At 43.5% G+C, this 11,588-nt stretch overlaps 1 protein-coding gene across 5 annotated transcripts in view; it reads right to left on the bottom strand.

Moving 5' to 3' along the window:
• Positions 1-268: 268 nt before the first annotated feature.
• The window catches only part of Bbs4 (Bardet-Biedl syndrome 4), a 30,909-nt gene continuing 19,589 nt past the window's right edge, over positions 269-11,588 (bottom strand). For 3 of the 5 annotated variants that reach the window (XM_076925503.1, XM_076925502.1, XM_076925504.1), the window contains 9 exons: positions 9,775-9,902; positions 7,284-7,338; positions 6,287-6,355; positions 5,243-5,395; positions 4,975-5,146; positions 2,994-3,063; positions 2,301-2,442; positions 1,665-1,842; positions 269-1,250 (listed from right to left, as the gene is read on the bottom strand). In XM_076925503.1, coding sequence (XP_076781618.1) covers positions 1,138-1,250; positions 1,665-1,842; positions 2,301-2,442; positions 2,994-3,063; positions 4,975-5,146; positions 5,243-5,395; positions 6,287-6,355; positions 7,284-7,338; positions 9,775-9,902 — 1,080 coding nt within the window. In that variant the 3' untranslated portion in view covers positions 269-1,137. The remainder of the gene's footprint in view (positions 1,251-1,664; positions 1,843-2,300; positions 2,443-2,993; positions 3,064-4,974; positions 5,147-5,242; positions 5,396-6,286; positions 6,356-7,283; positions 7,339-9,774; positions 9,903-11,588) is intronic. The other 2 variants (XM_076925500.1, XM_076925501.1) reach the window with 2 other exon arrangements.

Genomic DNA, 11,588 nt, shown 5'->3' with positions numbered 1-11,588 from the left:
ACTGTGCTTGCCTTCAGGAGTTAGAGGACAGAAGAGGACCTCTGTTCAGTCTGCCAAGTCAGACCCAGCCAAAGTATCAGAGTTCCACAATGGCTTGATAGTGTGTCAGTTTTGTAGCTGTCAGTTAAAAGGAGAACTGGTACCCTCAGAGGGAGCTAACCTTCTATACTGCTGGGAGGCCGCACTACAGCCAAGAGCAACGTGGCTCTGAGGTGGCAATAGTTTCAAACCAGGCTCAGAACCAGGTAAAGACAGACAGTGATCATAGTTTGATTTTTTAAAAAATCTTTTAATGTGACCTCTTGGAGATCCATAATCTTTTACAAAGGCTGCTCTTGGGTCCTGAGAGCATCTGTCAGCGCTCACCATTGATTGTCTGGTTACAATTCCATTCTGTTCTTTTTCAGCAGTACTGGGGATTAAACCCAGGTATACCCTTGTGTATGCTAAGCAAGTGCTCTAACACTGAGCTATGTCCTCAGTCACCCTACCCACTCTTTTTCTTTAAATTCTTGGTGCCGATTCCAGACCAGCCCTTGACTCTACTACTTAAACTGACATGATCTGGCTCTAGACTCTGACCTCTCTTAAGAATGGAGATAAGGACTTGTTTTGGATTCTCTTTGGGCAAATATAGCTGGATTCATTCCAGTTTAAGTCTCAACTTAATCTAAAGGGAGTGGTGGTGGTGGTGGTAGTGATGATGGTTGGGGAAGCCCTATTTAAGTTCTTAATCCAAGGTTTGTGTTTCCAGTGGAGACTTTTGTCTTCCCACAGTCCACTTAGAATGTACTTCATCACCACAGGCTACCTTTATCAAGATAACAGTCCTTCATTGAGTAATGGTCTTTCATCATTTGCCTTGATGACTCTTGGAGTATACATGTGGGGCCTCAAGTCTACGTAGCATGTCTTCTTCCTTGTTCCTGGATCATCGATGGGGCCAGCCAAGAGCTGCATGGGCCTTAGGCTCCTCCTGGTCATCACAACACACCCTGGGTTCTGTTTTAATTCTGCAGTGCCCACCCAGGGACGAAGTGCAGGCCTCCTTCTGCCTGGTCGTATGACCACCTTCTCTATGGTCTCACTTAAGAGACCCCCTACTCAAGGGTCAGCCTGGTTTTTTCGTGTTTGTTGCTATTTTTCTTTCTTTTGTTCTGATGCTTCTGTTGGACTTGCCTCCACAGTGGGCTCTGGCTCTGGCTCCAGTGGAAGTGATGGTGGTTTTGTGAGCTGGGATCCTACAGCACCTTGCAAAGAAACAAAACTTGAACTCTCAGTTACTCCATTTTAGAAGAAACCATTTAAGAGGGAACTTTGCATTGTCTGAGGCTATCAAGACTGTAATGCATTCTGTACCCAGGAAGGATGCCCACAACTGAAGTAATAAAACATTAAGCTTGGGAAACTAAGGCAAGCATGTACCACAGCAAGCACTTAGTAAGGCACTCCTAACGTTAGCTAAAAGCTCACCACCCTGTCTAAGCCTACCTCACAGCTTGCCCTTCAAAACCAGTGCCAGTTTGGTCACTCTGGGCTTTTCCCTGTCTAATACTAAATTGGCCATGAGTATGCAGAGTGCAAACCTTGCTCAAAGCTGTGATCTTTGCTGGTAGAGGCAGCTTATCCCCACTGAGTCTTCAGCATTTTGTGTAGTCTCTTACCTGAAGAGATCTTCCAGTATGCAGCTGCCGAAGACATGGCCTGCCCTAGAGCTTGAGTAGCAGATTTGCTGCCTGAATTGGTCCGGTGCTTTGACTTGGGATCTTTGACTGGTTTGGTCCAGACCAGTGCCTCTCCTACCTGGAGGGCAGCTCCCAACTTCTGAGCCATCTCTACCATCTTGTGCCACATGGGGGGGAAAAAAAAACTATTGACAAGACCAGCAGAGCCAAGTCAGTCTTCTTGGGCCTTTCACCAAAGGCCACTAACTGAACCTGTGCCTGCTGGGACTAGCGATTGAAGGAGGAGTACTTAAAACAAGGAAACCATTTTCAAGTGCTAGGATCATTACAAGTTGCTTATGGGATGTCCAGAGGTTTCCTTGTAGGATCTCAAAATGCAACAAGGCAAGTTTGAAGCATCACTGGCCAAACTCTGCCTGTTCTGCTATATTAATGAAAACACAACTTAATAAGGCTGAACTATCTTATTACTTTCTTCTAGCAAAGGTTGTCTCAGACTATGACTAACTGGTGAACTCATGCTGCCATCAACATGAAGCCCAAAGAAACATCCGGTTCCTTTGGTATCTGTTAACAGCTTGCTTAATGATCTGCAGGAGCTAACAAAAGGCATACCTCAGAGTCAAATTCCAGAGGACTGTTGTCCTTGAGAAAGGTGACCTTCTTCTCCATCTCCTGGTACTGAGCCAGGGCACTCTTCTTATCACCCTGGTTATACAGCAGCACAGCATAGTTGAGGTTTACTAAAGGGTTACACCTGTGGCAGAGAGACAGGCGTCTGGGGCTCTGCAATAATGAGTTATTTGACGATCCTTCTCATTATATGAAGTCCCCAAACAAAAACTAAGTAGTGGTTGTCCCTATTCATTATACAGCAAAATGCTGTGTGACCTACTGCCCAGGGAGCAAAGCAGGATATGGACTGAGTCTGGCACCAGCAAAGCCACCCCAGGAAGGGCAGAGCAAAGAAATCCCAGACCAACTGTGTAGCAAATTCTGGTAGAATATCACACCACCACTCCAAGAACCTTAGTTATCTTTGATTAAGCTGAGCCCAGAGTCCCACCTGCTAAACTAGCTAGCCATAGCTTATCAGCAACCAAGACAGTGCCGCCAGCTCTTGACTTTCTTTGGATTCCTGACTGGAAGTGTTTCTCGGGCTTTTCATTCTCACTACGTCTGCTTGCTTAGGACTCACAACCTTCCACATTTATGCCACACGGTGGCTAAGATGACTCGGGCAGCATTAGTCCTATGGCAGGCTTTACTGATGGCACTCCTACCCTTCCCATACAACAGAATGCTTACTTATCCAGGCGAACAGCTTCTACATAAGCTCTTTTGGCATTTTCTATATCTTCCAGGTTGGTCAGAGCCACTGCCACAGAGAAAATCAGGAAAGCTCATTTTAGACAGCAAAAATAATATTCTAGACCACTCTCAAAATGAAGCCGTTTTCATCCCTCAGCTTAGATGCCTCACCACATCAACTGGCTGCACAATGTCACATGTCCTGCTTTTGCCACTGCTTTCTCAAAGTCTAGTTTGTCCTGCAGGACCACGTGGAGGTTGGCTCTATTTGTCACATTAGAACTGATGCTGCTGCCATAGCATAAGCAGTCAGGCCCTCTGCCTTACTGCAGTTTGAGCTAGCTTTGTATTCTGGTGCTCTCCAAACAACCTTCATTAGTTGCTTTTGACCTTTCTCTCATAAATTGAAAACTCATCAATAAATGACTAAAATACACAACAGAAGACCACTACCAATGAAAATATGGGAGACGTTTCTAAGTTCGTTTCGTGGAGAAAATATTCCCTAAAAGGAATAGTTAGTACTTTTAAATGATTTTTTTTCTTTTTCTTTTGTATTTTCTGAAACAGTGTTAGAGTCTCACTAATGTAGCTCAGGCTGGCCTCAAATTTATCATTTTCCAACCTCTGCCTTAAGAGCTAGGCTTATAGATATGATCCACTTTGCCCAGCTTAATTTTACTTTGTATAGCATAGATGGAATTTTGGAATAGAACAATACTTTAATTTGACTGAACTACCAAAGGCCAGCTATGTTAACAAAAATAATGATGGGATGCCGGGCAGTAGTGGCTCACGCCTTTAATCTCAGCACTTGAGAGGTAGAGGCAGAGGCAGGTGGATTTCTGAGTTCGAGGCCAGCCTGGTCTACAGAGTAAGTTCCAGGACAGCCAGGGCTACACTGAGAAACCCTGTCTCACCCCCCCCCCCCCCAAAAGGAAAAAAGATGGGACCAATGGGATGGCCCAGTAAGGAAGGACGCTTGCTGCCCAGTGACCCGAGATGGAGCCTGGAACCCACATAATGGAAAGAGAAAAACTTCTCCCTCTTCTTCTCTGACCTATATATGTACACTGTGCTATAATGTTGGGTTTTTTTTTTTTTAAAGACATAATTTTCTAACCATGAGAAAACTCAAAGGTTTAATATTCATTATGTTTAATCATGCAGTCCTCACATCAACCATGAGCACACACAATTGGCAGTGGAGGCCGGACTCTACCTTACGCCCGGGATCTTGGTTATGTTACTGAGCTCAATGGACTGGCTTCAGTAAGTACGGGGGCTGTAGGGCAGCTCAGTAGTCAAGTGTTTGCCTAGCTATACGCAGGGTCCGAGGGTCAGGCTCCACAACCACCACCAATAAACAACAAGAAAAAAAGAATACCAGTAGGAGAAAGGAAAAAAACTGTTAAGAGGGGACTGTGTGGGACTAAACTGATGCTTCAATGTTAAGAACACTTGGTGCTTTCGCAGAAGACCCAAGTTTGGTTCTGAGAACATCCACACCAGGCAGCTCACAACCGTCTGTAACTCTAGTTTCAAAGGATTCAATGTCCTCTTCTATGCATAAATCCACATACAAATATACACATAATTACAAATAAAATTCAAATCCTTTAAAAAAAAAAAAAAACAGAAAGAAAAAGTGTGGTGGTTCACACTTTAATTCCAGCACTCTAGAGGCAGAGGCAGGCAGTCTCTGAGTTCAGGGAATTTGCCATGCAAATTCCAGGCCAGCAAGGACCACACAGTGAGACCCTGTCTGCATACATACATACATACACACACACACACACACACACACACACACACACACATACATACATACATACATGTGGATCTAGATGACTTTGATTTAACCTGTTGAGACTGAGCTAAAATCCCTCTACAGGGCATTTAGCTACTAACCTATGATCCCAATTCACGTTTCCATCATCCTAACTCAGAAGAATGTTTCTGTATAAATGTCCCTTACCAGCCAAGAGCATGTAGAGTTCCCCTAGCTTGGGCTGGAAGTTGATGGCTGCACTGAGAAAATGGAATGCTGATGCATACTGCTGCATAGTCAAATGGACGAGGCCCAGATTGTACAGAATCTTCCAGTCGAAGGGTGCCAAGTAATTGGCTCGTTTTAGGCAGCTGATAGCCTGCAGAAACAGGAGCGCTCAGCCCAGGGCCAGGCAAGCTCAGCAGAGCCAATGACCACATGGATGAGGATGACAAGAACTGTAAGGAGCACTTACTGCCACGTATTTCTTCTTGCCAAAGAAACACATTCCAATGTTATTCCAAAGTGGAGGACTTTCTGGAATAGCACAAGCTACAACTCTGTATTTGGTAAGGGCAACATCAAAGTCCCCATGAGTCTGCATCATGCTGCCTGCTGCCAAGATGGCCTGAAAACACAGTGCATGTAACATTAGTGCTTCAGTCATCCAAGAAGCCCAAGACACGAGTCTCCTGAGTGTACATAGTACACATCAGCCAGACATGGCCAAGAACAACTTCTGGGTACATAAATAGACCCTAGCTGCCTTTGGAATCCCACAGCATAAAAACCAAATGTCTCTGGCTCCATTTGATTCCTACTTCTAGCTAGGGAACTCAGGATTCTAACAAGTGCCTCGTCTGTCTGCTCTACTTTGTACACTAAGTGCTCCAAACACCTCACAGACACCTGCCTGTGGCTACTACTCAAGATGCAGTGAGAGTTGCCTTTAGTTTTTATCCGTCCAGCACTATCATTTTTATGAGGAAAGGTACCAAGCTGACTTCCTAAATGATGGAGTTCGTGTTTAAACCCTATGTGGTTGCATCTCCCTCAGTAACGTTCATTCACTTGATTTTCTCACCCTCCTTCAAGTCACATATGGAAGTTATGTGACTTCATTAGGATCAAGAATCCTTCAACAGTTGTAGTGGAAGCTTGGCTAAATTCGCGAGTAACACAGAAACTCTAACGGCACTCCAACTTTCCCTGCAGCAAAGATCAACAGTCCTATTACCGTAAATGGACCCCTTTTAGACGATGACCACCAGCACTTTACAATAGCTTCAATAAGAACTAACTTTTAAAAATAAGAATTATGAATACAAGGTGATTTCTGAGACGGGGTAGTGCATCTCACTGATAGACTACTTGCCTAGCATGCACAAAGTTCTGGGTTTGTTCACCAGCACCACATACATACAAAGTTACCTTCTTACGTATTTAAAATGAGAAAGCTACCCAGTTTCTACGGTCTGATCATCTCTAGGGGTCATGGGATCACCATAGCCTACAGTACCTTGTAGTTGGCAGGGTCGTAAGTCAGTGCATTCCCAAGATGTTCAAATGCCTTCTGGTAAACACCAAGCTTGAAAGAAAGCAAACCAAAAAGTTTACCTCAGCAGAAAGATGTCAGTTCATGAATGTGGCCAACTATACCCTGAGTGGAAACATGCAGTCATTTGTAAAGTTCTTTTGAAAGCCCACACCCCAACCCTTGAATAGTAGTGATGATAAAAATAAAGTTGGTATGCCAAATAAAACACAAATCTCCACGTTTGTGATTTTCTTATTTTTGTTCATTTTTCTCCTGATAAAGTAGTATTTGGCCAAAAAAAAAAAAAAAAAAAAACATTTCAGAAACGCTCATGCTGCTTGATAGTAATGCCTCCTGACAGGGACTGTACCGTTGCACCTCCTCACAAGCCAAAGCCCCAAGGACCCAAAGTTAAAATCTACGTTCTTCTTAAAGCAATCATTATAAAAGCTACTTCAGAGGCATGTCAGCTGAACAGGGAGACTGGAGGATGGGCAGGGTAAGACAGCCCAGAGATCAGGAGCCTCAGTATGCAGGAACACAAGTGGCAGACTTAAGAGTCCCATCCACACTTAGCAACATGAAGGGAAGGTAATGTTTTCTCTCTAGAAATCTACCCTGGCTACTCTCACCTACCGGACCTTGGATAGCAAGGTGAGCCAACACGAACAGTCTTGGCCCCAGTGTCCACAGAGTGGCTAAATCTAACAGTTCTCCTCCTTTCCCCAAACCAGACAGCAGGTTCTCATATATATTCTTTCCTTGTTGCATAAGAATTGCTATTACACTAAGGCTGAAAGAGAATTACAACTTGGGTGCAAATGTTAATTCCTTTAGCAATGAGTATATAAAACAAACCATGGTTCTTGTGTGTACTGTGACTGTTAGTATAATATGCCAAGTAGAAAAGGGAAGGAAACCACCATAGGCATAACCTAAAGCATTTCTAACACCAGCATGTGAATATAGTTTTCATTACCTGTAAGTAGAGCAATCCTAAAGTTGTAAGAAGTTCTGTATTTTCTGGTGAGAACCTGTAACATAGAGATGCTCACAAGGAAGCCACGGTCACAAGACACAGACTCATAGTGGTCTGCCCCAATGCCAACACCCAGAACCCTTCCTTAAACCTCTTTCTTTTCCATGTAAACTTCTGAGAGCAGTTTGGCAATCTCCTTCAAAAGCAAACAATCTCAACCCTGGAGACAGGGACAATCTGCTCAGCAGAAGGAACGGGGCTTAGAATCTAGACTCCTTTGTCAAAGCCCTTCTTTTGGACCAACAGGAACCTTAAAAAAAGAACTGTGTGGAATGATTCATCACACTGAAAATAACGAAATTTTAAGCCAAGTCAGTCAGGATACAGTTATGCTAGTCTCTCTGTTGAGAACTCTTGTCACCTTCCCTGTGCGTACAATGGTAGGCAGCCTACTTCCTATGTCATTTAGGACTCCAAACCCCCTGACAATGTGCTCTCCATATTAAATTGCCAAGCTAAACAAAAAAGGGATGTATCAGCCCTTGGAAAGACTTAGATACTGGATCTTGGAGTAAACACTGGCCTGTTATCTGCCTTTTCAGTCTTTAACTGATGCTTATCTTTATTAAAACGCCAAAGCGACAGAGTTGAGACCATCTGAACACAGGATCAGTTTCACCAGTAAACAGCAAAGAACAAAGTGCTGTTCCTGCTTGCTCCCTGTAGGACAGCCAAAGCCTACCCTGGGCCTGAGCTGGCAAACAACTTTCTCAGTACAATTGAGTATTTCTGACTTGCTTGTCTATAGTAAGTATCCATTCTGAGCATACTCCTCTGCAAATCACACAGTGAGCTTGTGCTTCCCACTCCTCACATTCCATCAGTATCTGTTCCCTTGCCAGCACTCCTCTCCAGAGCGGCAGGTCACGAACCTACCTTCTCAAATACTCAATTGTCCTGTTTTCTCCTTGGGAAGATGAGTGATTCAAGTCTGAGTAATCACTGTCAACACGCCCTCACTGGAGTTCATGTGCACTAACTCAGATGCCACCTTATACAGGACAAGTGTCAGGAACAGGCTTATTCGCACATTACAGGAGCTCTTGTTTCATGGCTCCTTCCTACCTGACCACATAAGCCTGACCTTTTGATGAAGAAAAAACTATAGCTTACCAACAAACCTAAGAGAGTTTTCAGTCACAAAATGTGGTTATAGAAAAGGCAGAAAGCAGTGCCGTGACTGATACAGCCAGGAAACTCACCCTGTGGTGGACAAAGCTAAGAAGTGACCAGTACTCTATACCAGTTCAGAATCTTAGTCCATCTAGTCTTTGATTGAACACAACCCCTGAGCATTTTACTGTATGCAGCTGTCCTATTTAAAAGAAACAAGCCAGGTGCAGAGGTAGGTGGATCTCTGTATGTTCCTGGCCAACCTGATCTACATAGTGAATTGTAGGCAGCCAAGGCTACATGCTGAGACCCTGCCTCAAAATAAGTTAAACAAGATGACACTAAGAAAAAAAAAATTCCATGTGTCCCTAGAGAGGAAACTTGGGATGGGAAATTCAGTCATCCATTATCAACAAGTTAGACGACCCTAACAAAGAACAGCAGGAAAACTCATGATATTGGGACTGCGGTGCAGCTCCTTTGTAGCAGTTAAGCATGGGTAAAGTTCTTTCCTCAGCATAAGAAACCAAAATAACAGTAACACAAGATATATTGGTCTCAGGCTAATAAACCCAGGTGTCTTTCTGAGCTAGGGGATTTCTGTTGCTAATATGATCTCCAGGAACAGAGATCTGCTATAAAGTATTACAGAGAAGATCGCACTGAGCCCAAGTTCTTGCCGAGTGCATGTCCACCTACTTCTGTTGCAGCTGTTTTCTTCTACCTAATTTCAAACCATAGACAATGCGCAGCAAGTATGTGTGCAGTTAAAAACTCTAGTTTTAGGGTTATTTGAAACTAGAGATACTTACTCCACATTTAGTTTCCAGTATCATCTTACAACAATATGACCTGGAACATGTTACTCAGCTTGAAGGTGAAAAAAACCACATAAGGAACTAAATCCCGAGCAGCTAGCCTGTGAAGCAGCCAGCCTGTGAAGCATCTAGCCTGTGAAGCAGCCAGCCTGTGAAGCAGCCAGCCTGTGAAGCAGCCAGCCTGTGAAGCAGCTAGCCTAGAGCAGACACTGTTGCAGAAGAGAGAAACCATCTGTTCTCAATGTTTACATGTCCCCTTGCTTCCAGCAGGTGTCACCCTGTGGCCCGTAGGCTGCATACATTCCAGCATAGCTGCCAATCTGTCCCAACACAAATTGACAAACTTACCGAAAACATCATGGTGTGTGTGTGTGTGTGTGTGTGTGTGTGTGTGTGTGTACAAGGTTTTGTTATTCAGTTGTTCTGTTCTTGAGCAGGAACTTTGTAGGTGATAAAAGGGTAGACACGCTCGTTGAAGTCTAAGAGGAAAAGACACTTACTCCACTGCTTTCTTGTAGATCTCAATGGCTTTATCCAAGTCTCCCTGCAGTAAGTGGATCTTCCCCAGCATTATGTAAGTCAGGTCATGCTTGTTAAGCTGGAGGGCACTGTGCAATTGGTCTTGTGCCTAATTAAAGTTTAATGGAATAAAGATAACCAAATCAATACCACTGCACAACAATGATGAAGTGAAGACACCTTTGATGTACATATGTGAGAACATCACGTCTGAGAAAGTAGCTTCGCCGTCTAAGCATAGCCTAGCTGGCTTTATACAAGATGATCAGCTTTCTGAATGTTTTCTGTTTGACATTTACACCTACGACTTAAACTTTCTAACCCCAAAGGGACATCATAGTACAGTATAGAATACCACAATAGTGAATACCACAATAGTACAGTATAGAATACCACAGCAAACTCGACCCCACCTACACTCCTGACCACCTGTACAACCTTAGCCAGGCTGCACCTGTTTTCCTTAACAAAATGAAAACAAATAAACACAAAGTTGTTCTTACTTATTCAACAAGTACTTATTGAGTGCCTGCGGGTCTAGATGCCTGGTGTACTAGAGTACACAAGAGTGAACTAGAGTAAACAAGAAAATAAGGCTATGGCTGGGCCTGCCTCGTGAGGCGCGTCAATCTCCAACACCACACACAAAGAGTAAATGTAAATAACATTTGCTCTGGAGGAACCTACATCTTAGTAGATGAACAAAAAGGCCTCTGTTCATTCACTGACTCAATGAGGGCTTCTATAAATGCCAGGACTTGTAACTGTTTAGCCTGCTGAGTTTTATAATAAATCTAAATGTAACTTTCTACCTCAGTAGAGGTCTAAAGACTAATCCTGTCCCTCCTCTGACTTAACTATACTACGAACAGGAAGGTGCCTAGTCAAACTGTTCTCTGAAGAGAAGAATTTAATCATCTATACAAAAACCAGATTCATCAATATATATTTTATTATATGTCTAACAAAAAATAATTCTTACACTTCAATTGCTAATATGCAGATATTTTTCATAGCTCTGAGAGACAGACTAGGTTATACCATGATCTTGCAAAAAGATGACAGTCAGCCTTGTTAAGTTGGTGTTAGTGAGTCAGTCTTGATGGCAGCAGAAAAAGAACAAAGCTACATAGTCACTGGTCTACGAGAGAAAACGCCCTAATCCCCATCACTACCTTTCAGGACTCTCAAGAAACTCACCTATGATTCAATCAAGACATGTATCTGAGGCTGGAAACATGGCTCAATTCTCAACACGCAGTTGGTGGCTCAGCCATCTCTTATTTTAGTTCTAGAGGAGCTGATGTCCTAGCCTCCAAAGGGACCAGGCATACATATGGTGCACAGACATGCATGCAGGCAAAACACCCATACACATAAACAAACAAACAAACAAACAAAAACAGGCCAGGCAGTGGTGGCACACTCCTTTAATCCCAGCACTCAGGAGGCAGAGGCAGGCAGATCTAGGAGTTCAAGACCAGCATGGTCTACTGAGCTAGTTCCAGGACAGTTACAACTATGAAAAGAAACCTTGTCTAAAGCTCTCTACCCCTCCTCACCAAAGGAAAAAAATAAAAAACCAAACTAGTTATCTGGTTTTTTTAAAGAATCATTATTTATTTTATGTATGTGAGCATACTGTCACTGTCTGTTGCTGTTTTCAAACACACCAGAAAAGGACACTGGATTCCATTACAGATGGCTGTGAGCCACCATGTGGTTGTTGGGAATTGAACTCAGGACCTCTGGAAGAACAGTCAGTGCTCTTAACCTCTGAGCCATCTCTCCAGCC

Source organism: Arvicanthis niloticus, chromosome 26 (assembly GCF_011762505.2).
Source record: "Arvicanthis niloticus isolate mArvNil1 chromosome 26, mArvNil1.pat.X, whole genome shotgun sequence".
NCBI classification, from domain to species: Eukaryota; Metazoa; Chordata; class Mammalia; order Rodentia; family Muridae; genus Arvicanthis; species Arvicanthis niloticus.
Note: the sequence above shows the minus strand (reverse complement) of the source record. Positions and strands in the feature narration are given on the sequence as shown.